The sequence below is a fragment of the Quercus suber genome, unplaced genomic scaffold (assembly GCF_002906115.3).
Source record: "Quercus suber isolate HL8 unplaced genomic scaffold, Cork oak 2.0 scaffold_28, whole genome shotgun sequence".
Taxonomy (NCBI): Eukaryota; Viridiplantae; Streptophyta; class Magnoliopsida; order Fagales; family Fagaceae; genus Quercus; species Quercus suber.
Window position 1 is genome coordinate 96,772 of NW_027069493.1, and position 26,384 is coordinate 123,155.

General features: G+C 33.8%; 2 protein-coding genes across 2 annotated transcripts; both read right to left on the bottom strand.

Moving 5' to 3' along the window:
* Window positions 1-3,682: 3,682 nt before the first annotated feature.
* On the bottom strand, window positions 3,683-13,423 carry LOC112006299 (translation initiation factor IF3-1, mitochondrial). The gene is made up of 8 exons (XM_024038581.2): window positions 13,091-13,423; window positions 12,633-12,720; window positions 11,754-11,854; window positions 8,945-9,043; window positions 6,671-6,727; window positions 6,052-6,120; window positions 5,230-5,292; window positions 3,683-5,116 (listed from the first exon to the last, which is right to left on the bottom strand). Exons 1-8 carry the CDS (start codon window positions 13,280-13,282, stop codon window positions 4,037-4,039), a joined length of 1,749 nt encoding a protein of 582 aa, XP_023894349.1. The 5' UTR covers window positions 13,283-13,423; the 3' UTR covers window positions 3,683-4,036.
* A 10,397-nt stretch (window positions 13,424-23,820) lies between these two features.
* On the bottom strand, window positions 23,821-25,438 carry LOC136066034 (small ribosomal subunit protein eS28z/eS28y-like). The gene is made up of 2 exons (XM_065769895.1): window positions 25,361-25,438; window positions 23,821-24,220 (listed from the first exon to the last, which is right to left on the bottom strand). Exon 2 carries the CDS (start codon window positions 24,209-24,211, stop codon window positions 24,014-24,016), a length of 198 nt encoding a protein of 65 aa, XP_065625967.1. The 5' UTR covers window positions 24,212-24,220; window positions 25,361-25,438; the 3' UTR covers window positions 23,821-24,013.
* Window positions 25,439-26,384: the final 946 nt, after the last annotated feature.

Genomic DNA, 26,384 nt, shown 5'->3' on the forward strand with positions numbered 1-26,384 from the left:
CTTTGAGCATTGCTCTTGATGGCAGGTCAACATTTCTGACCTCTGCTCTATTAAGCCGAGGAGGCATTTCTCCTCGGACTATCTTCCCAAACCCTCATGACTATAATCCGTCCGTAACTCACTAACTCATACTTCCTTGTAAACGTATACCCATCCTTGGACTACTAAATGTCCTCGGACAGGGTCCACAACCCACTTCACATTCCTGGGCCATTCATCCCTACAACAACGAACTATGATTGACTCAACAACCTTTACCAATTGAAAATATAGATGGTTTCAACTTGACGGGTTGTGAGGGTTGATATACATTTGATTAAATTGGACTTTTTTCTAATTCAATCATAAAATATAATTTCTAAATGGATTTTTTTAAAATTATTCTCTCAAATAAAAATAGGAAAGAAAAAGAATAACAAAATTAAAATTAAACTTTGGCACCTAAACTTTCTAGTAGTAGTAATAGAATAAAACTTAGGTACAATACTTTAGATGCTACTTCTTATGTTCCCTACTTAAGATTGAGTCATGTGGTTACTTAACCAAAAAAAAACATTTCTATCTCATAAGAAAAAATCCACATGGCATAATTTTAAGAGAGTAACCTAAAGAACAGCACCTAAGTACTGTCCCTAAGTCTTTCCCTTAGTAATTTATTGTTTTTCCCTAAATATGCATACATAAAAATAATAACATATGTTGACCACTAGGATCGGTTCTTAGTGGGTTCAAAAATTCAACCAGCATGGAAACCTAACCTACCACTTTGAATTCACATGGGGAGTGGGTTGAGCAAGTTAGTGAGTGAAGAAAGTTTTTTGCACGACCCTAAGGGTCATCTCATTGTATTTACAAAATAAACAAAATAAGTTCATCCAATTGCACTTGAACTTACATATAAAATCAAGTGAAATTTTTATACTAAAATGGAATTTTTAATAGGCTATTACTTTAGAGCATTCCCATCAGGGTGAGTAAAATTTTTAAAATATACCACCTCAAAACCTAAAATTTTAGCATATAACAACTCATTTTACAACACGCTCAACATCAAACATTCTATATTTTTTTACCATTCTATTTAAATATTCTTTTTTTATTATTTCTTTATTCTTCAATTATATTTCTCTCTCTCTCTCTCTCTCTCTCTTCCTCTCTGTCACTCTCAACCTCAACATAGCAAACCCATACCCACCCCATCCACCACCACCAGAAAAAAACACCAACCACCCATACCCAACTAACATCTATCCAACAAACTCACACTCTTCCATCTCAACCCAGCAAACCCATATCCATCCCAGCCACCAACACTGAAAAAAAAAAAAAAAAAGGCCCAGCCACTACCTTCCTCTTCCAAATCACAAATCAACTACCATCACAATCACAAAACCCAGATCGACAAGAAGAAAGAAGAAAGACAGAGAGGCAAACCCTTCACGCCGGCGAGCAAAACACACACACACACACAAACCCACCACGGCAAACCTCCACAAAAGCAAATCCATCACGCCGATCCACAACCCACTATGACCTAAACCCATAACCCAGAGACCCACGCCGATCACAATCCGAAGTCATAAACCCACAACCCAGAGACCCACGCCCACGCCGATCACAATTCGAAATCACAAATTTACAACCCACAAAATCAAACCACCCCGCCGTCAAGCTCTACCTCCATATCGGTGGCAACACTTTGAAGGCGTTTGGGCTTTGAAGTTCCTGACTGACGAACCTTGGAGGGGAGGAGCTCAAACCGTGAACCCAAGAGAAACAGAGAAGCTACGGGAAAGAGGAAGAGGAAAGTGAGAGTGGAGAGAGAAGAAAGCAGGGAAAAATAAAAAACAAACGCACAGTAATCGTTGGAATAAAAAAATAATTTTTGATTTAGGATTTGAGCTACAGTGAGGTTGTATTAATACAATTTCACTGTAGCAGTATCTCAAAATTTTTGAGATTTGAAATGTTTGATGGAGTTGGTTTTTTGGTTAATTGGTGCTAAAATTTAGCATATGACACTTTTAGCATCCTTAATGGGAATGCTCTTATAGAAATGTGTATTGGATCATGTCATGATATCAACAACCTCTTCACATCATCAATAATGTCCCAATAGATTTTGCCATGTCATCAATGAGTTCTAGCTCTAGCTCTAGCTCATCGAAGGACCTATCTATGTGTGTGTAAATGTAGGCATGAGTTTAGGCAAACCTATTAGGAGCATTTCAAATGACAAGAGTTTTCTCCTCATTAATAACTATTACATGTAACGTGTGTAATCTTTTTTAAATGTGAAAACACTTACAAAATGGCTCTTACAAATGATAAAAATTCTAGAAACATATATTTTTCATAACAGCTGAGATGATTTATTATAGTTGTTACATGATAAAAATGGTGTTAGTAATAAGCCAATGAAAAAAGTGATATTCAAATCATAATTTACCACATTAACAAATTGTGAAAACTGTTACGTCCCCTGCATTGTTTAATAAATGATTGTTATAAATTTTGTCTTTTATCTTTTGCTGACGATTCTCACCCAAACCACTGGATTGAATGGAAAGCATCTATCATAATACATGTAACTTCCGATCAAGTGATTGAGTGTGACTTTACGCTTAAGTTCTCACTAAAGCTTCTTCTCAGAACAGAAAAGAAAAAAAAAACCTGTCACTAAAGCTCAGAATAATCTTTTTGAGACAACTAATAAGGGTATCATTTAGGAGTTAAGACACCCTATTGAAGGAGTCAAATTCAGGACCCACACATTAAGAGACTTGTGCTTTGTTCTACCACATGGACTACGTTAATTGATGACTATGTTAATTGATTAGAAATTATCAGGAGAAATCATCAACACTCAAGTCTCATGCACCACCTTGAATGAGGGTTAAAAAAATGAGATTACCTTTTCAAAGGCAAACTCTCACATCACACTCCATAAATCCCATTGACTTGGAGAGAGAAATAAGGAGGCTGGTTTTCTCTATACAAGTTCAGATGCATTATATTGTACTGTGCTGATTTTGATAGCTCTTGACCTCTTGTATTCAGTCAGAAATCATGGGAGGACAAATTGCTATTTTGAGACATAAATGGCATTCATCAAGTTGTCAGTGACTGCAACAGGCTAGTCTTATTACTCCAAGCCATAGTACTGCACTACTGCCCCAAGTGGAAAAGATTCAGAAATTATGTGATGAGTCAGAATCAAGCAATGCTAGACTCAAAAACTTTTCCACAGCCTTTTTCAAGTGATAAGTTGTGATTGGAGCATTACATTCATGTGAACTCAGCATTAACACTACTTTTATTATGCAATAATTAAAGTAGGAGTGAAAAAATTCGTCACCTAATTATTGCAAAGAATCAGTAGGAAAATTTTATTTAGTGATAGGATTCAGTGCTAGTCCTAGCTACTTCACTCCTGCCAGCTTCCTATCCAGGGTTCTTGATGATTGGATTGTTGTATGACACCATTGTTAAGGTTAAGACTTGTAAAGAGGTTCTGGTGCTGACGGTTCTTGATCTTCTGGCTTGGAACGCCTCTAACTAAAATGATGATAACTCAAAGAAGTTAGAACTTAGAACAGATCTAACTAAAAGGGGAATGACAAGATATATTGCCAGTGTTGGTTGGGACATAACAGGAAAGTTGTACGAAAACAAGAATATATAAAGGAACGAATAAATATTATGCAGATACATTAAAAGAATTTCTGATGAGGCATTCCAAGTAATTGTTGTACATAACAAAAAGGCAACACAATCTTTTATTCGTCTCAAGATGACACATAGAAGTCATCACCAAAATTTGTTTGACTCCGTAAGTCAAATATTTACGGAAATAATATTCTTCTTTTCTTCCTATAGTGTTTTTATTAGTATATTACACACACATCGGATAGGTCTTCAATCCATAATCTCATCTCCCCCACCTTGCACTTATAAGGGAATGAAGTACTGTTTGAGCTGGAGCTCATCGATTCACTGAAATAATCATTATAATGGAAATAATATTTCTGCACCTCTAATTTGGCTTGGAAGTCATGTTTGGCATTGTATTCGAGCTCCCTCGACTAAATACTCCCCATGCCTTTTGTCCACCCTTGTCAGGCCCTGGCCTTTGGCTATCATCAGAATTCAAATTGGGCAAGTTCTCATTTGGTGAAACCCCTATTGTGCCAGGATTCCTGGCAGCATCATGAGGGTTTCCTTCCCTGCTCCTACGAACTTCTGCTGGTACACCTTGTCCCCTGGGTGTAGTTGGAGAACTAAAAATGCCATAACTAGGTGCAGGGGTAGTGGGAGCACCAAGACTTGGTCCTTGCTTGGGCATGTTGTTAGGAGGAAGCTTTGAGTTTCGAAATACTGTAGTATCAGTCCCAACTTGCCTGCTTTCTGCCCCTGAAGGCGAAAAATTCACATCCACTGGGGTCTGCCTTCTTAAATTTGGAAATTGGGATTCTAACCTCACTGAGTCCCTCATACCTGGACCGCTGTTATCTATTGGTTTTGTAGGTGGGAACTGATTCCTTGGTTCACTTCCTTTGTGAATTTTTTCAGTCCCAGTGGAAGGCCCTTGTGGAGAGAATGGGGAGGATGGGACTAGATCTGCTCTTGTAAATTTGGGTACTTCCATGGAGTGCAAAAAGTCTGAAACATTGACATTTGATGAAGGAGAAGCTGTTTCTTGTGCAGTCTTCAACTGTTTATCCAAACTGGAAGTTACTCCATTCACATCATCACCAAGACGGAATACTTCTTCAAAATTATCACCAGCATCAACAACTGACCAAGCATTCTTCTTGTCTCCAAAACTTTCATCTGGAATTTCCATGGAAGAGGGAATAGGAAGGTCAACTTCTTCAGAAAGGATCTCTTCCTCAGTTTCTGAGTCATATTCAGCAGAACTCAGTTCTTCAGTGGAATCAATAGAATTGACAGCTTCTGGTACAGTGGTGGCTACCTTAGCTCTCGTATCTCCTACAACCTTCAACTTTTTCCCCCCACCTTTCTTGGGCATGCCAAATTTGACATGCCTGACTACCACATGTGCCTCTGTCTCTCTCACCAAGGGTCCACTTTCTACAATACACACATCTTCAATCTGCAGAATGTTGTTCATAAATAACAGTGGGAAAGTAAAAAAGAAAACACAAAAAGTGCATATTAATGATTCAAACATGAAGCTGTGAGAAAAATCAAAGGATTTGGCCATACCAAAGCAGAGACACGAGATAGCAATCCACCCAAGTCCTGATCTTCTTTACCCATTGCCCTGCACTGTTTCAGATCCACAGAAGACAATTAACTATTATAATAGCACTTAATTGTTAATTTGGTAACATTAGTTGAAAGAATTTGAGGACAGACACCTAAATCACACATGCACTTGGTAGAATAAGACAACTTTTATTGGTAAATATACATGCATAAGAATGAAGAATGAGTGGATTACTGCTAGTATGTTGTTGTATCAGTTCTTAATTTCTTTTTATTCCTTTTGCAGATAAACATTATTGTATTACTCCCTGAGCTTTGAGAATCCATTAGTTTCACACTTTGCCAATCCCCCGCTCCCCAAAAAAATAAACCATCCACACACACAAAAAAGAAGAAAGAAGTAGTAATTGTATGGAAATTTTGTTTGCCTGTGATATCTAAGACACACTTTGCCCTTTTTTTTTCTTAAATTGGTTGAGTCAGCCTCTTCATACATCTGCAATTTAACAAATCCATATTGTATTTAAAATTTCTGATAAAAAGGACGAATTTGTTAAGAGCCCAGAATACAGAATTTCTGAGAAGAATCTGATGATCAGTAAATTTTAACAAAAAAGGTATGATGCATGAAACAACCAGTGAATTTGTCTCTCCTTCTAATGCCAGCAACTCAATGAAACTCTAACATTAAAGAGAAGGTGGCATAGATATCAGCATGCAACCCAAGATAGCACCCAATCAGCTACAATATACCAAAATATCATCAGAGTATCTAAACATCAATAACCAGAGAATAATTAAAGAAATGAAAGAATGTACCTTCACCCGGTAACCACGCTCCATCAGTCTTTTAATTTGATCTGCTTTCATCTTTAAGTCCTTTAGTTCCTGAAAAGAGTAGCAGTGGGTATGTTGTATCATCATGCTTTTCACTCACTCTTTTAAAATCAATGATGTAACCATGGTTAGTTTATCTTTTGACCTTATATTCCTCTCATTTTGTATCCTTTTTGCATTGCAAGTCATACATTTGGGTAGCTGGGTTAGTGGGTACATCTATGACCCAGCCAGGTTTTCAGAGACCAGGCAAACAAAATAAAAGGAACACTCAAATCATCGATAACATAAACAAATGGAAATCCCAGAAATCAAAGCAGATTGTTATCAATTGACAAGCACCCAGAACACAGTTGAGTTGACACATTGAGTGAAGAGAATTCAATGATCACTTCCTTGAATTGTATCGTCCATATTGTTCTCAATTGTTCAAGCTCTTTACAAAATTGTGTTCACAGCATCAATACCATTATTAATGTGAAAATATTAAATTGTTGCCAGCATGTTTTTATTTATTTCTGAAACAGTTAAGATGAGTTTCAGGAAGTATGTGATATGGCACAAGGAAAATAAGAAGTCAGAGTTCAAAGAAAGAACTTACAGTTTTGCCTGAGAAGCGAACTTCTTTGCAGTCTCCTTTTCGCAAAGACACCTCAGACTGCATATTCAATGCATTCCAAAAAGTTAAACTATTATAACAATAGCAAATAAGATTTTTTTTATAGGTAAAAGAAAATGATAATATATTAACAAACAATATTTAGATGTACAGGACCAAAACTAAATCTCTTACAGTTTCTCCTATGGAAATGCGAAATATTAACATAAGTGCAAGAGTCTGAGACCAACTATCTAGAATCTACATGACTGCACCAAACGCTTTCTCTCTTTTTTTTCCCTTGCTTCATAAATGGAAATTTAACAAATAGAACTTCTGGAACTTTTTGAACTTTACATCATGTAGTCCTATGACTAAGTTTAAATTTTGTGAACTGCTAACCAACCTTTCAATAATATCACCATTTTGTAAGCAGTCAAGAACCCCAGAACCATACATATACATCAACAAAAGCATGAGAAACCAAGAATAAAAAAGGCATGCTCTGCTCAGTTGATGTTAAGCATCAATATTTCCTCCCAAAAAGGTACTTATCATTTCTAAAATAGTTTACAATATCTTCCCAATTAATTTACGAACACTGAACTTGACAATCAAATTCCCTAGGTTCTACCAGGTGACAACTGTCAGTTGCAAAGAAGATAGGAATTGTACCAAGGAAATTGCTCAAGCTACATCTATACACAACCTTATATATATAGCCCATATCACATTTTATGAAATGCATAATTGTAACTTACTCAGCCACTAAATTTTGAATCTTTAAGCAAAGTATTGTGCAAAACAAATACAATGTACAAAACTGAAAATTTGTGGATAGCAATCAGAAGAATCTGGTTAAAAAAATAATAATCTGGTCCAAAGGGCCCTGCGTTGATGAGACTCTATGTCATCAAAAAAACTGGTCAAAACAATGGATGATTATCTGTTGCTCCAAAGCTTCCAAAAATTTTAAAATGCAAAACATTAGTCAAGGAGATGACAACTAGATTTTGGGACCTTCAGATATATCATTATAAATCAACTTGCAATAGGAAGTTTGGAGCATCTCCCAGTATAACTTGTTGAATTATTTGATCCTAAATAAGGTCAATTACAAGTTGAGGCTTATCCTTTTTCTTATTATTATTATTTTTTGATAAGTAAGAAATAAGTATATTCAAAAAACTGCTTTATGCAAACTAGAGCAAAACAGAAATTACAAAAAAGAAAGAAAAGCAGAAACAGAAAGGAAAAACTAACTACAAAGACAAAGAGAGCTAAGGAACAAAGAGAGAGAATCACTAGATGTGAATCCCCAAACCCTAGACCAATCAAAAAGGGAACCAGCGAAAAGAGCAAGCAACTGGTCATCGGATCTATCTAAGTCCTCAAAGGTCTGCCGACTACGTTCCCTCCAAATACACCACATCAAACACAACGGAACTAAATTCCAAATGTTAGATGAGTGCTTCCCCAACCAATTCCACCAACCAAAGAGGAATCTGCCACCGAACATGAGGGAACCCACAAAATCCCAAAAGTTCTAAAGACAAAGCTCCACAGACGGTGAGCCTTTCTACAGTGTAACAATAGATGATCCACTATCTCCCCATTACAGCGACACAGAATACACCAATCAACGAAATCAAAGCCCCTAACCAGTAAGTTGTACACACACCACCTCATGACTTTACCCTACATATTGTTTTTATAGAAGGACAAGATGCTACTTGAAGCACAGCTCATTGGGGAAGGGGTAAACATCCAAACTTCTAAAAAGTTATTTCTAATGGAAACTGTCTACAATCCACAAGATTGATGCTTTGATTCTCCAATCACCATTCTCATATGTGACAAGAAGCAAACGGAGTGCACCAACAAAAGCTCTAGGATGCAACACCTAGGGTTGGTCGGAGTAAGCACCAAACCATTAGAAAACTCCAAGAGAAATTTTATTAATCAATCAAATTGTTACCTTCTCCATAGGAGTATAATATTGTGTTTATATAGACTACTTGAACAAAACCCTAATTCTAATTCTAATTGATTTACAAAACCTCGTTTTAATTGAAATACAATTGACTTCCAAAATTAAATAAACCTAAATTAAAATAAACATTTTTTTATCACTTCTCACATCAATGGGAATTGGCTGTACCAAAGCTACAGGCCAAAGAAAACAATAACAAAGTTGTGGTTTTAGTCCAAAAAAATTTCGTTGGCTTAATTTCAGCAAGATCCAACCCAAAGGCACAAATCTACAATGTAACGTACCTTGCTTTTAGCACGGTCTTTTTCCTTCAACTGTTTTTTGTACTTTTCTCTATGGTAGTCCATGAGTTTACAGACAGGTGGATTAGCAGTTCTTTGAACCTGTAAACAAAACAAAATTGAGTTTGCAGAACAGAGATAAGAAACATAAAGGTAGTTTAATAAATTACAGAAATTAAAAGATTGAGCATCCCAGAATCTGCTAAACAAACTTCTTGTCTCAAAAGCTAAAGTTATTAAGCGCTAATAGCTCCACTTTCACATAGACGCTGACCAGGGCATTTGCTCCAAGCATTAATAGATGCATGGCTAAACACATTAGAGTCCAATGCATATTTAAAAAAACCAATAAAGGAAATCAATAATGGTGTTCAAAGGACATTCTTTGTCTCATTTTCACAGGAACCATTACACAAAATTATTTTGGGAAAAAAAATGTAGATATTATCCAAGATAGTAGTGGAATTAACAAATGTGGTTCAAAAACTGAGTAAATTACATAGGTAGCATACAAAAGAACACCCACTACCTCTCTACCTTTAATTGAACCTTGGATGTCTTGAAAAAACCAAGAGGTGCTAACCAGTTGAGCTACAACGCTCTTGGCAAAGATAATAAAAAAAACTTTAGCAGATTTACTTGCATCCCATGATGGGGTGGGGTTGGGCAAGGAAGCAATTTAATCAGGGCAAGGCAGGGTGCATTGTCAAGTTGGTCACAAGTGAAACGTTGGCGAAATTATTCAAATTACACATGTCAAGTAGAATATAACACCTGGCATCAGGATTAAGAACACAACCATGGGCACAATTTTTTTTTTTTTTTTTGAATAGGTAAGTAGTGCTGTTTTATTAATATTAAATAAACAAAAACTTCATGTTCGCAATGATGAACACAAAGCATCAACAATGTACAAGAATATCAAGTAAAAGATCTAAGAAGCTAGGAACTCAAAAATGGAAGAACATTGTGTTAAACCCCAAGCTTTGGACCAATCAAAAAGAGTGCGTAGAACCAAAGATTGTCCAACATATAAATCCTACCCCAAGCTGCTGTTCACATGACAAATGCCACCCTTTTGGGCACCATGGGCAAATATCATCTCCAAATCTAAAATGTTAGGGTGTAAATCACCTTATCTAGGCTGACTTTTATTTCTTTCTCGTTAATGTGAGACTAAGTCCATTATTTTTTCCCATGATAAATTCCTACTAAGCATTTTCAACTCCCACATTAAATGAGCACAGAATATGAGTGTTGCTTATGGTACCCAACCCAACTCACTCAATAAAATGCTCATGTATATCAGTATTGCCAACAACCCAACATTCCTTAGATTTCCTTAGGTATCATACCAGGGAATTCACAACTAAGTAGAATAACATTACAATTTCCTTAAAGAAAGATCTATAATGGAGTAACATTATTTCTTAGGATAAGTAAGATCTATAAGGAATTAGAAGCTGCCTTCTCTTTCCTTGCTTTTATTCAATTTCGGATTCCTAGGGGTGTTGGGTGTAACAGTTCCCACTGGTGCCTTAATAAGAATGGTAAGTTTGATATTCGGCCCTATTACAATAAGATTCAGGGTGCTTCTACTTCTAGTTTTCCTTGGAAGGGTATTTGGAAAGTTAAGGTTACTAAAAGGGTGGCTTTCTTTTTGTGGACGGTAGTTCATTGTCAAATCCTTACCTTGGATAATCTCATGCTTAGGGGTTTCTCTTTGGCGAATCGGTGTTGTATGTGTGGCTGCAATGAGGAATCTGTGGATCGTCTCCTCATCTATTCTCCTATAGCTCACTCATTGTGGGTGCATATGCTTCAGATCTTCGGGATCCAATGGGTTATGCCAGGTTCTGTGGAAAGTATGATGTTTTGTTGGAGCCATTGGCTGAGGAAATTTAATTCAGACAAATGGAATATGATTCCTGGCTGTTTGATGTGGATTGTTTGGACAGAAAGAAATCAGCGCACTTTTTAGGCTACTAAGAAATCACTGGTTCAATTACAAACTTTATGCTTGAGAACTCTCTTTGATTGGTCTAGGTGTTGGGGCTCTTCTAATTGTTCCTCGATTATAGAGTTTCTTTCTTCTCTTAGACTGGTTCCTTGAGTTTTTTCCTTCGTTGCTTTTTGTTGTTTCTGCTTGTGTTCACTATCATGAACACCATGTATTTTCTCTCTTTGTTTTTTCTTGATTAATATTACTATTATTACCTAAAAAAGAAAAGAAAAGAAGAAGAGCTATTATGGATTAACTAAAACAATATAGAGCAACAATGTATGCTCATTACACACACCCTCAGCCTAACAAGTAACAGAAGCTACTCCAAGGCTGATTTGAATATTTGCTATTTTGCTTATTACCCCTAAAAACAACTCAATAGTGCTCATAAGATCCTTGGTATTTGTTTCTTAATGCAAGTTTTTCATGGACTAAATCTAAAACACAGAATACATGACCCAGAGAACTTTTATTGTCATTCATAGAACATAAACAAAGTAAGAAGAAAAACCAGATAAAAAAGACTGCAAAAATTTATGCTAATAAAAAAAATGACAGGTAAAAGAAGGGAGAATTGCAAAAATTCCATTACTGGGACATGAACCTGGTTCTTTTGGGAAATCAAAAAAAAAATTAAAATAAAAGACTATGAAAGGTATTACTTAACCCTTTATTCACCTATTCATGTATGCCTTTGATTATGCACATATAAATACAACCACAGACATCCAGCACTCTCTTTTCACAGTTATCACATTCATGATATCTCTTTACAAGTATCATGGTCACAAATTTGAAATATTTTACCTCCACTAAATCGAGCTTGAGTTTCCTGCCACATTCCAGTGCCTCCTGTCTTGAGACTACTACAGTCTTACCATCCTCAAATTTGAAATATTCTTTAAGCCCTGCGCATAATCATATATTAAGAATGACCCTAACAAAAGTCTACACGCTCTTACATTGACCAAAATACATGGAATTGTTATCTTCCCCAACTACTGTTTAGCAGTTAGTTACTTATATTAAAAAAAAACTGTTTAGCATTTAGTAAAATGCGGCATGTATGGCTCAATATTTCATTGAAATACAAAACTTTAGATTAACTTATTTCAGTCATCTCTTTCATATTCACAGTGGTCATCTACGCCTAAGCCTGGCTCACTATCACAATACCACTGAATCTGTTTTAGAATGACTGAATGTCTTTGAATCTCTGAGTCTCTCCTAATGGGTAGATAGCTAAAAGCCAAAGAATTACAAGACTGGTCATAACTTCTTGTGATAAATTCTTAGTATGATACAATGTGTAGTTTGTAATAGCAAAGTCTCTTCTCTTTTTCTTTTCTTTTTTTCTTTTTAAAGTATAGTGTAGTTTCTATTTGCATTGCCCTGCTGAGAAAAAAATAAAGAATAGTCACAGCAGGGATGAACACTAATTTTCTTTCTCTTACGACTATAAACACCATATCCTCCCTATTTGAATTTTCGACATTTTACAATGTAGTCATCATTTTACTTATCAGAAAATATATGCGTGTGTGTAGCCATCATTTTCTTTAACAGGCATATCAAGCACTAGAACAATACATTTTTCTACTTAACATCAATCTCAAAACCATCAAGAAACATTATAACATGGACATATACGATAAATCTATTACAAAACATTCCCAACTGATATACCTTCCTCTGCCACAAGCCTAACATAAGGGGCTTGGATTTGGCCATTCAAACGCGGCCCACTTGTGTCCCTCTTTTCCTTCTTTGCAGCCTGAAAGTTCAAGAATAATACATCATATAACACATATCATCTAAATGCTAATATCACCAAAAATTAAATTTGATTCCCCAAATGATTAACAATTCACACTCTCATATATCCATTACACAGCACACAAGCTGAATTCAATTATGCATCTGCAACTGCCCATAAAAACCAACCACCCCCTCCAAAAAAGAAAAAAGACATTTACACCAAACGCCAAGTGATCCACAAACTACACCATAACACAAATAATTGAATCCAACCCAGAAAACAAAAAATACAAAATACCCAATACCCAGTTACTGATTTTTATTTTATTTTTTCCTTAAAGTAAAATTCTCAAATAATCAGCAAACTACCAAACCCAGATCATTACCTGAACTGGTGCAGCAAAAAACCTGACATTGTTGCAAAAGCTAACGGGTCCACTGTGAATCACCCAATAAGGCTTTTCTGCAACACATGGGTTGGTGTGTGAAGCATTTGAATTGCCAAGGTAGTATCTTTGAACAATTTGATTTGGAAGGTGCTTGAGCTTGAACCGGTTGATTCTGCACCAAAATGCCATCTTTTTGTTCCTTTTAATTCAAAGTTTGCATTTTTATGGTGTGGGTGTTCACAGAGAAGGAGAGAGAGTGGAGATGAAAACCCTAGTAAGCAGGGGTTTCAGTTTCAGGTTTCAGCTCTGTGCGACACACAACAGTTTTCCAGTTTGATGCGCTTAAACAGTTGGAATTTCAAACGGGCCGAGGCTAGCCCAATGCTTGAACTGTGACAGAGCTAAGCCCAAACTTTTTTAAGACCGACCCAAAAAAAAAAAAAAAACCTTGAGACAGGCCATTAATAAAGTATGTCAAAGGGTGAGGGAAATCGGAGGCCGGGGTTGGGCTTGGGTCTAGTGTTTTAGTGTGTTGACTCAGCTCAATTAAGATACATGTTCAAAATTGACATGTACTGTTAATAAAATGATTAATAAAATAATTAAAATTTTAAGAACTTTAAGAAAGTGAGTTCTAGTTAATTTAATTGATAAAGTTTATTATTGTCCTAAAGATTTTAATAAATCTTATAATAACTCTACCCTAAAAAGAACTTTAGGATAAAGTTATTATAATGGTTAATAAAATAATTAAGGTTTTAAGAACTTTAAGATAGTAGGTTTTAACTACTTTAATTGGTAAAGTTTATTGTTGTTTTAGAGATTTTAATAAATCTAACTTTAGAGTAGAGTTATTATAAGATTTCAAAAGGATCTTGATCTGAGTTTTAAAGCACCTAGGCCAAGGTTGGTCCAAAAATAAAATGGGCCAAGTTTTTAAAAGTCTGCCTACCAAGCAGAAATGGGCTTATTTACGAACTAAAATGATGAGCAAAGGGCCGAGGCCCAGATGTATAGCAACATAAAAATGTATAGCAACATAAAACAAAGAAGATTACAGGAAAAAAAAAAAAAAGTACCTGATTGCCAAGAGATCACTCACGCTGGTTAAATAAAAATGCTCCTTGTTTAAGAGAAATTAAAAACGCAAATAATCAAAAAGTAGAGGAGGAACCTAACATGGTATTTATACGTTTAGACAGGTTAGGGTTGGGTCAAATTTTTAATGGGAACAGAATGACTAAATTAGCCTTAGATAGGCCAATTAGACTGGGATTTACTGTATAACACTTGGGCCAAGGAAAACCAGGCCTAGGAGCCCAAAACCTCATCGCAAGTCCATAATAATAGATCAAGCATTTTATCAAACACCCAATTGCCTAATGATTACACCATCACTCTTGGGCCTGGGCCCTTGGCTTTAAAGGGACTAGGAGTCCAAGAGTAGCAAGGCACACTTGGGAAAAAAATTGAAATAGCACATTGTTAAGAGCCTTGTAAACTCAAACTCAACTTGCATGTCTTATGTGTTTAATGAAGATATCTAGATTCAAATTTCCTTTTCTCTAATTATTGAATTAAGAAAAAAAAAAAAAGCAATGCAGCACGTTGACACATTCCAATTCGAAAAAACTAATAGGAGAAACTGTTGGATATGCTTAAATGATTGAGATGATTTTTGTGAAGGGACCTACTAATTCTTGTTATAATATCTAGTTTATTTAGGTCAAGACTTTTGGCACATTTATGATGTGATAAAATATAAGTAACTGTTTATTATTTATTATTTTTTCTTCACCGTTCACCACCGGCAATATCTTAGTTGTAACAAAGTTACTGTAAAAAATTGTAGTGCTAGATTTTTTTTGGCTCATTGTTACGAAATTGGCTTTTGCAACTCTTCAATTCCGAGGATAGTGAACAGCTGTTCCATGCTTGTGTTTGTAAATGGTAGTAAAAGGGTTGTCGAGAATATTGTTGGCAAGTGGCAACACAAGGTAAAGCATATTATTATATATATATATATATACTATACTCTTTCTTTCCAACCCTAGCTACTTTGTAGTTTGTATAATATTTGTAGGAATCATGTGTATTGTTGGACAGTGTGAACACTTTGGACTTTGCTATGTTATCGGGGCCCCCTTTTATGTTACAAACTTACAACGTCCTTGATGCTTTTGTTGTTTAATTATGGACTTCAGCTTTCGAGGTGTAATTGCTACTATTTTGTACTTTTCTTTTGTCGTTATTGACCAAAAATAACACAAGTTGATTTTTTTTTTTAACTTTATTTTTTATTTTTTAAGTTTCAACAAGAGAAGACAAAATTTGCATCCTAAAAATTTACCTTAAAAGTTTAAAATATCTAGAGATACTAATTAAACTATAAGATTCTTAATTAGGAATTAAGCATTTAATAATACATCATTTCTTCAAGTTTATACATTAATTAACATCCTCGGGTTCTTGTTTTTGTTTTTTTTTTTTTCCCACCTCTCTTGACATTAGGCATTTAATGTGTCACTAATAATTTAGGAAAGGTCAAAATTTCATATTTGGATATTTTTTATTTCAAATTAAACTAACTTAATAATTTAAATTAAATATTGTAAATTTTAAACTATATTCAGTATCACATTATTTAAAATTTCAATTAAGGTTGTCAATTGGTCGTTTTTGGGCTTATTTCAAACCTGTTCTGCTTAGGTCGGGTGAAAGAAGACAAGACCCACAGCCGACCGCCAATCACCTCAAGTCGAGTCAAATTGAGCTCAAAAGGATGATTAGTTGGCTCGGTCAAAATTGATAGAGCAACAGTAGGCATTAGAGAGTAGATCTTTGTCAATCCAAGCGAAGAAAAGTTGACTTTTGGATTTGAGAGTAGATCTTTTGAATTTGAGTGGAGATCTAAGCAAACATGATCGAATCTAAGAGAAGGATGGCCTGAATGTTGTTGAATCTATGTATATTTGGCCTTATTTTAAGTGCTTATCGATCAAGTTGGATTGCTTAGGTTTTAGATGAGGAAACCTATCACTTGACCCGTTAAATTTGGTTTCTAAGGGTTGAGGCCTACAGCCGACCACCTAAGATGTTAGATTGGGTTGCAATAGATCGGTTGGGTCGGTTGGCCAAGAAGCTTGAAGAGCCATATTTTCAATGATGAGATAGTATGTATAACCTATAGGTACTAAATAAAAAAATAATAATAATAAAGTCTAAACTGTGCTCCATTTCTTTTTTTCTTTCTTTTTTTTCCATCTTTTTTAAAGTGAAGAATATTATATTTCATGATCCTTATTAAACAATTGCACACAATTTGCGTAGATTAGGCTTGCGCAACTTGGTTCAACATAACATTTGCCTTCAATGGTGACACTGGTCAAGAGGAGATTGCACCGACCACCAACTTCAAAAATGCAAAAATGCAATGTGTATGTAATGTAATGTGGTGTGGGTGCCATCTCCGACGGGACATTAGCCCACTGTTGAGTGTTGCCGCTTTGTTTCTTCCTCCCATAATTTTGGTCATCCCGCTTCCGCTGAGAATTTGATCGAGAACATCACCTTTACAAAACTTTATTCCAATCATTCTAATTAGATGTGCCTGCGCCTACATGTGGCTGTAGAGAGAGAGAGAGAAACATTCTTTATAACAAAGATCTGAAAAGAAATATTAAGTAATAGAACATAATCACTATGCATCCATGTGACTATAATATCAATTTGGGGAGTGGCTTGTGCCCAGTGGCAACTGCCACTGGACACGTTGAATTTCGGATTCAAAAGAGGATACGTGTCCGTAATCAAACGTATCTAATGGCATTCGCCATTGGATAAAAGCCGGATCCATCAATTTGAATGGGTCTAAAGTGTATGATCAATTATTTACTTTAGGACATGTAAATTGATAGTCATATTTGTCAAGCTCCTTGCATGCTCATGCTTTCAAGGGATAAAATGTCACTATACTATATTACACTATACTATGAAAATCTATTCTAAAAGATTTATCCCTTAGAGTCTTGACTTGGAAAAAAAATATAATATAATATAATACTTGTTTGACTTGAAAAAAAATATATAATACTTGTTAAATATATTAACGTAAATCATGATTTTTTGAAGTACTTTTTTTGTAATAGAAGTATGCTCCAAATCAAGTTAATTCTCTTATTTTTCGTTAATTTTCTCTTCCCTCCTTTTTACTTCACTTTATTTATTTTGGATTAATTACTATTTTGGTCCTCAGCCTTTGTCTCATGTTTCAAAATAATTCATAGTAACCTTTCAAATGTGCCATTTTAATTAAATTTAAATATTTTGTTATTGTGTCAAAATAGTGATTAAGTGGTGAATAGAAAAAAAAAATGAAAAAGAAAAAAGAGGTGGCAAATGAGAAGATTAAAATAATCTGTTTATGCTGATTGGATGCTAAAGTGAATGCCACGTAGTGTTTTTTTTTTTTTTTTCATAATAAAAAGTGCTAAAACCTATTCAAGAAAACACATAATAGGATCATATAATGGGGTAGCTCTCCAAAAATCGCAATAAGCATTATTCTGAGATTTGTTCAATAACAAAAGCGTTGAAAGACGATTTCTTGGAAATAGAATAGGTATTGGGACCTCCGTTGAGTTCCAAATAATTGTTATCACCAAAGGCGGTACTATGGATCCGTTTAGATATAGTTTATTTTGTTGAAAACTGAAAATAATAAAAAAATTAATAAAAAAAATTACTGTTCATTGGTCTAATTGCACTGTTCATGTCATGTGAACAATGCAACAGACGCTGGTTTAAAAAATAAAAAAAATAAAGCTGATAACGCAAAACGCTAATGCGTGTTTCAGCTATCCAAACCGCACCTATGTTGAAGGGTGGGGGTCATGGGCTCTCAAAATTTTGAAAACTTTAAATATATATATATATATATGTGTATATATATATATAATTATTTTAATGATTTCAAATTTTAGTTTATAAAAATAAGAGTTGCCCCCTCTAAATATTTGAATTAGCTCAATGATGCTCTAAAAAAAAAAAATTGGTCTAATAGTTATAGAGATATAACTTTCTTTTTTTTCGTAATTCTATTTTTTATTATAAAATGTGCTTTTATATTTGTTAAATATTTGATAAAGTTTGACATCAAACATGTTTAAATCTATTTTTTTAACCTGTTATGTGGCGATTAAAAAGGCATTGATTCATTAAAAAATTCTTGTCACTAAAACTACACATGAAATGTGTCTTTAGTTGCCACATAATAAGTTAGAACAAGATAGCTTCAAATATGTTTGGAGCCTAACCTATTTCTCTAAGTTTGGGATCATTTATGTTTTCAAAAATTTCATTAGTTCAATTGAAAGATTTTTTACTTACTTTAGTATAAAATTTGATAATTTATATTTAAAATGAAACTTTTTAACACATTAACATCTGGCAAGTAATTAATATATTGATATAAATGCAAAGTTTTAATGAGGTGTAAAGCTAAATGAAGATCTCTCTCTCTCTCTCTCTCTCTCTCTCTCAAAGGAGAAAGACAAGGAATGCACTAATTGGTACAACCTATAGAAGCACTACCAAAATTGTAGAGCTGCTACAAAACTATCCTAAGAGGATTTTTTTTTTTAGTTATACTTTGCTTAAAAATTTTTAATACATCGATAATTGAGGTGAATAAATTTGAACTCTAAATGTCTAAATTAGAAATGCTAAAAAATACCAATTAAGCCACAAAGCTCTCACCATTATATTTTACTTTGTTAGGGACAAGCAATTTCATTATTAGCCATCGATTACTAATGGATGGGTAAATGCATTACAAAATTGCTAAAACTGTTAACATTCATATCATGGGAGCTTTTCTAAGCTCAAAGCTTGCAAGTAATAAATAAATTTTTTCAAATTATATGTGTATATATATATATATATAATGCTTTATTATATTGTATTGTGATAAATATGATAAAATTTGAATATATAGTATTTGCCTTATTATGATTGCTTTTTAACATTAAAACAAGATATTAATTGATTTCTGATGTAGGTAAGATTTAAACCACAAATCTCTTATTTAATTATAAAAAATTTTACTAATTGAGTTAACTAAAACACACATGTATTTAATTATATGAGTTAAATGGGTTGTGTCAAAAAGGGTTTGACTTGTTTGGACACAAATAATTAACTTGCGTCAATTCAAGTTGGTTGCAAATTTATGCATTGACTTTTTTACGTATCGTGTATCGTGTATCGTGTATACAGATTACGAAACATAGCTAAAATTGTGTTTTGATTTGAGCTCATATTCTTTAGAATATAATATTTTCATGTGACAAAACTGATGACTACTTTTATCTCAAATTTTTTTAGTAAACACCTGCATATTATTTTTCTGTTGGCGATGGTCCAGCTAGTGTTTGGAATTTCATCCCCTTTAGCTTAATGTGGACAATTTGGAGAGAGAGAGGAACCGACAAACCTTTCAAAAAAGGGGCATATTGCCAAAATTTTTAAAAATTCAGAGTAAAATGCCAGAATTCCCGTCAAATCCTTTCAAAACGTTGTGCACCCAATGTTTAAGTATTTGTTCTACGGCTAGTAGCGATTACGTTTAGAAGTGATAGATTGTATGTCAATCGACTCTTGTGGTGAACTAGAAAGATGGCATTGGATGTTTACTGGCTTTGATGTTATTTTCTCTTCATCTCCACAATATAAGGAAAGAGATTCCTCACATTAAAATTATATATATATATATATATATATATATATATAATGCTATATTATATTGTATTGTGATAAATATGATAAAATTTGAATATATAGTATTTGCCTTATTATGATTGCTTTTTAACATTAAAACAAGATATTAATTGATTTCTGGTGTAGGCAAGATTTAAACCACAAATCTCTTATTTAATTATAAAAAATTTTACTAATTGAGTTAACTAAAACACACATGTATTTAATTATATGAGTTAAATGGGTTGTGTCAAAAAGGGTTTGACTTGTTTGGACACAAATAATTAACTTGCACCAATTCAAGTTGGTTGCAAATTTATGCATTGACTTTTTTACGTATCGTGTATCGTGTATACAGATTACGAAACATAGCTAAAATTGTGTTTCGATTTGAGCTCATATTCTTTAGAAAATAATATTTTCATGTGACAAAACTGATGACTACTTTTATCTTAAATTTTTTAGTAAACACCTGCATATTATTTTTCTGTTGGCGATGGTCCAGCTAGTGTTTGGAATTTCATCCCCTTTAGCTTAATGTGGACAATTTGGAGAGAGAGAGGAACCAACAAACCTTTCAAAAAAGGGGCATATTGCCAAAATTTTTAAAAATTCAGAGTAAAATGCCAGAATTCCCGTCAAATCCTTTCAAAACGCTGTGCACCCAATGTTTTAAGTATTTGTTCTACGGCTAGTAGCGATTACGTTTAGAAGTGATAGATTGTACGTCAATCGACTCTTGTGGTGAACTAGAAAGATGGCATTGGATGTTTACTGGCTTTGATGTTATTTTCTCTTCATCTCCACAATATAAGGAAAGAGATTCCTCACATTGAAAGTTGGACTATTGAGAATCTCTTGGTAGCTCTCTGCGAAATGTAGTTGGTTTCAACTTATTCAATACTCGGCAAAGACCAAACTTTCTTTGCTTGAACACGTTATAAGTACTCTTTATACAAATAAACCATAATCAAACCACCTTCTTTGAACCCCAAGCTTCTTCTTTGAGCATCAACTTTCAACTTTGGACTTGTAAATTTTAAGATGGCTTTAATTGTTCTTGAACTTGTTCTTATACTGCCTTTATTTTTTGTACTCCAAACTCTTCAACTTCCATACTCACTCTTGCTTGAATTGATAAAGATAAGAGATCCAGAAATTATGTGGATTTCTGCCAGACACCTTCAAATGGAGGTTTTATTGCATTGATCGATTGATTGAGCTATTACAAGCAAACTCAACTCGATAAATGAAAAATCTCATTTCCTTAAATGCTCTTTTACTAAACTTCTCAACAAGTTTCCAAGAGATTTATTCAAAAAATTTGTACGGCCATCAATTCGGGATGGAGGCAGGAACTTCCAAATTGTACTAAAAAAATGACTAATAAATTTCATATCACAATCTAAAGTAATGTATCTAGGAAGTAATGTATCTAGGAACACCAAGATTAGTGCACCAAATGTTTAAGTATTTGTGCTACGGTTAGTAGTGATTACGTTTACAAGTGATAGATTGTACATCAATCGGCTCTTGTGGTGAACTAGAAAGATGGCATTGAATGTTTACTGGCTTTGATGTTATTTTCTCTTCATCTCCACAATATAAGGAAAGAGATTCCTCACATTAAAAGTTTGACTATTGAGAATCTTTTGGTAGCTCTGTGCGAAATGTAGTTGGTCTCAACTTATTCAATACTCGGCAAAGACCAAACTTTCTTTGCTTGAACACGTTATAAGTACTCTTTATACAAATAAACGATAATCAAACCACCTTCTTTGAACCCCAAGCTTCTTCTATGAGCATCAACTTTCAACTCTGGACTGGTAAATTTTAGGATGGCTTCAATTGTTATTGAACTTGTTCATATAATGCCTTTATTTTTGTACTCCAAACCCTTCAACTTCCATACTCACTCTTGCTTGAATTGACAAAGATAAGAGACCCAGAAATTATGTGGATTTCTGCCAGACACCTTCAAATGGAGGTTTTATTTCATCGATCGATTGATTGAGCTATTATAAGCAAACTCAACTCGTTAAATGACAAATCTCATTTCCTTAAATGCCCTTTTACTAAACTTCTCAACAAGTTTCCAAGAGATTAATTCAAAAAATTTGTTTGACCATCAATTTGGGATGGAGGCAGGAGCGTCCAAATTGTACTTAAAAAATGATTAATAAATTTCATGTCACAATCTAAAGTAATATATCTAGGAACACTAAGACGAAATTTTTTTTTTTTACACAATGTATTTTACCATGAGGATCGTTGATACTGATGCACTAGGCTTGTAAAAATATCTTAGTTTTGAAGCATTCACTAATTGAGAGTAGTATGTACAGTTAATCTTACAACTAAAGGAAATCTCTCTTTTTCTTGTAATAATCTCGCCGTTGTGCTTAAGTTGTAATGATCATGCCATTCTAACCTCTGGCTGCAGAATATAGTCAACGGATTTGTCTTCAAAGGCAAGCCAATGATAATCCAGTTAATTTGGTCAGATTCCAGCTGCTACGAAAGCAAACTAAATAGATGTACTGCACCTAGAAGAAGCTCCATGGTTTGTTCTCTGTGAATTGTTAAGGTAGCTGGAAGAAAATCCACCTACCACCTGGTATCAATAATGTTGGGGGGTTGAGCATGGGCTTAAATTTTTATAATATCATCATTTGCTCCTCACCCCAAGAAATAGAGCTTTGGAAAATGAATTGAATTATCAAAAATTGTTTGGAGTAGTTGCATCCTGTGGCCGTGGAAGGGAAAAATATCAAAAAAATTCTGCAATAGCGTAATCTGAGTCTTACTTGTAGTCAAGCAAAGCAATATTCCTAGTCTCACTTATAGTTCAAGTATTGTTAATCTAGGATTTAGCATAATATAAGTACGCTTTAATGGGTTGATTGTAATACACAACACCTCATAGTTATTATCAAAGGCTTTCCAATGTGGATGTTGGCATCTAAGGCTGGAGCCTGGACCACATTAATTCCTTACATTTTCTTTTTATCTTTTTTAATTTATATCAACATAATATCTAAAAGCAGCATTACGGACCATTTTGGTCTAATTTGGTCAGTTCGGTGTAATTTAGTCTATTTTGGTCCCTTCGGTCTATTCAGTCCACTTCAAAGCAATTCAACCCACTTTGGTCAAGTTTGATTTATTCATTTCACTTTGGTCTAATTTGGTCCATTTCGATTCACTTTGGTCAAATTGAAAGTTACACATTAATTTGTAACTTATATAATCAAATTTGTAATTCCCCCTATGTATTGCACACGGGTAGTGTCACATTTTCACAGGAACACAAAAGAATCTGAATCCTCTTCATTTCACTACAAAGTCAAAGTAATGGATTCTCTACAAAGTGAAGATTGACGAAACTTATTTTCTTTATAATGTTGGTAGGATCAACCTAGTAGGTCAATATATAAAATGACCAAACTGATTCTTTTTGAAATATTGGTTGGATCAGCCTAGTATGTCAATATATAAAACATATTCATCTAAAAGCATTCCTTTTTGTTCATGTTTTTTCTTTTACTTTTTGGTCACAACACAAACAAAAATAAAATAAAATAAAATAAAACTTTTTATAGAGCCAAAAAATACTTCAATTTCAGAGCTCGGCGTTTAGCATGAATCACAAACCATGACACGCTCTATTAAGATCAAGGGCTCTATGAAGAAGAGGCATTCCTTACATGACCAAGGTGGTTGCAGATGACTTGGTAAAATAAAAGAGTTTGGGATTAAATCCTTATTACTCATTCTCATAAACCTCAAGAACTTGCTACATAATATAAGGTCCTTGATCTTTATAATGAGCCTTAAAAGTTGCGAAGAAATGAAATCTACAAAAAATTGACTTCGCACTTAGGTCAGCAAATGAACAAAGCTAATTCATCTTCATAACTCATGAGAAGCATAAATATAAGAAATTGCATAACTAAAGTAGCATAGGAATATATAATCAAAATCCAGATATAAATGGTTTACTACAGCAAAAATCAAAACATGCTTGTTTAAACTTTAAACCAACTACATAGCATTTATTCTAAAATAAAATCTGCCATAGAATCCCAAACAAAGTATCCATTCTCACAAAATGTTCGTAGATACTAAAAATTTGAACCATAGAAAAAAAAAAAAAAAAGACCATCAACGCAGCCTTCTTGCTTCCCTTTCTGACTCAAGAAGAGTAAGGATATCACCTTCTCTAACAGGTCCCTTGACATTCCTCATAATTTGGCGGTTTGCATCGTCCGTAAACCTTACTCTCACTTGAGTAACTTGCCCTCTTGATCCTGTCCTACCAACAACTTTCGTCACAATCGCATGCTTCACGTCAGTGTTCATTTTGCACAGCTGTTGATCAAAGAAGTAAACAAGATGATTCTTACAAAAGAATTATCATTAGTCACCATCATGGTATGTTCATTTTTATTTAATATAATTAGTAAAGTATTTTATTTTCTAATAAAATATTTGAAATAGAATCCAAATAACACAAAAGAGAAATTCATTAATATCTTAATCAGATAATAAAGTGCAATCATTATACTACTACGCTCATCAAAGGTTCCAGTGCTATCGTATTTATAAAAAAAAAAAACTAAAACATGTACAAAACATTTCATTCATCCATACAGCCATTTGAAATTGATACAAAAACTAATTTCATTATTCTATTGTTTTTTGGTTACTAAAACATGTACACCTTACTCTTACTGGGTTTTCAAAATCCGAGAATTACACGGTTGGGATTCGCTGAATTAATTAGCTCTTATGTCAGTCTGATTCTTTCCCCAAATTCAAAAACCAACTTGTTTTTTTATTTAATAGAGTAATTTTGGCTAGTTGAGGCCTGAGGGGGAAAAAATTCAATCAAATAAAGTTGGAATTCACAAAACGTGGCAAAGAGTTGGCAGGAAGTAATTGCCATTTTCAGAAAAATCAATGGCTAAATCCGTCCTAATGAAAAAGAGGAGGAGGTGTGCGGGATACCAGTTGAGCTACATAACAACAAAATAAAAAATAAAAAAGATTGAGAAAATAATTAAATACATTTAAAAATTACAATTACAAAACGAAATATTAAATAAATAATAAATAATTTAATTTCTAAGTTGATGCAAAATTGGGTTGAAATAAAATTCAACAGCACGGTTGAGATGCTGGTACCAATTTCTAGGGGAAAAAAAGAGAGAAAAATATTCATTTAAAAATTTTATATTGTGTTTGGATTTGAATTTTTTTTTTAAAATCATTAATCTAAAATTGTTGGTGTAAATTTAACAGTATATATGATTTGAATTTAAAAGATTTTGCTTAAAAAATAAAATAAAATAAAAATAAAAAACCTCGAGATCCTAATCCAAACAACCTATGTTCTAATATTTCAATTTGTTATTTGCCTCACAATCAATTAAAAGCAATCATAAAAGTTCAATAACAATTAATGTACAGCAACATAAAACAAAGAAGATTAGAGAAAAAAAAAAGTACCTGATTACCAAGAAATCACTCACGCTGGTTAAAAAAAAAAAATGCTCCTTGTTTAAGAGAAATTAAAAGCAAATAATCAAAAAGTAGAGGAGGAATCTAACATGGTATTTATACGTATAGACAGGTTAGGGTTAGGTCAAATTTTTAATGAGAACAGAATGACTAAATTAGCCTTAGATAGGCCAATTAGACTGGGATTTACTGTATAATATTTGGGCCAAGGAAATCCAGGCCTAGGAGCCCAAAGCCTCATCACAAGTCCATAATTATAGATCAGGCATTTATCAGGCGCCCGATTGCCTAATGATTACACCGTCACTCTTGGGCCTTGGCCCTTGGCTTTAAAGGGACTAGGAGTCCAGGAGTAGCATGACACACTTGGGAAAATAAATTAAAATAGCACATTGTTAAGAGCCTTGTAAACTAAACTCAATTTGCATGTCTTATGTTTTTAATAAAGATATCTAGATTCAAATTTACTTTTCTCTAATTATTGAATTAAGAAAAAAAGAAAAAGAAAAAAGAAAGAAGCAATGCAGCATGTTGACACATTCCAATTCGAAAGAACTAATAGGAGAAACTGTTCGGTATGCTTAAATAATTGAGAGGATTTTTGTGAGGAGACCTACTTATTCTTATTATGATGTCTAACTTATTTAGGCCAAGACTTTTGGCACATTTTTGATGTGATAGAATGTGAGTAACTATTTATTATTTTTTCTTCATCCTTCACAATATGCAATATCATAGTTGTAACAAAGTTAGTGTACAAAATTGTAGTGCTAGATTTTTTTGGTCATTGTCACGAAATTGGCTTTTGCAAACTCTTCAATCTTGAGGATAGTGAACAGCTGTTCCATGCTTGTGTTTGTAAATGGTAGTAAAAAAGTTGTCGAGAATATTGTTGGCAAGTAGCAACACAAGGTAAAGCATATTATTATATATATACTGTACTATTGTTTACCATATACATACATATATATATATATTGTACTATTTTTTTTCCAACCCTAGCTACTTTGTA

What these genes read in the sequence shown, in the direction of transcription:
- LOC136066034 (XM_065769895.1), bottom strand. Translation starts at nt 24,211, where the DNA reads ATGAACACTGACGTGAAGCATGCGATTGTGACGAAAGTTGTTGGTAGG.
- LOC112006299 (XM_024038581.2), bottom strand. Translation starts at nt 13,282, where the DNA reads ATGGCATTTTGGTGCAGAATCAACCGGTTCAAGCTCAAGCACCTTCCA. An exon ending in TTTTTGCTGCACCAGTTCAG is followed by an intron (nt 12,721 to 13,090) that starts GTAATGATCTGG and finishes TTGAACTTTCAG; the next exon opens with GCTGCAAAGAAGGAAAAGAG. An exon ending in AAGACCGTGCTAAAAGCAAG is followed by an intron (nt 6,728 to 8,944) that starts GTACGTTACATT and finishes TTGAATATGCAG; the next exon opens with TCTGAGGTGTCTTTGCGAAA.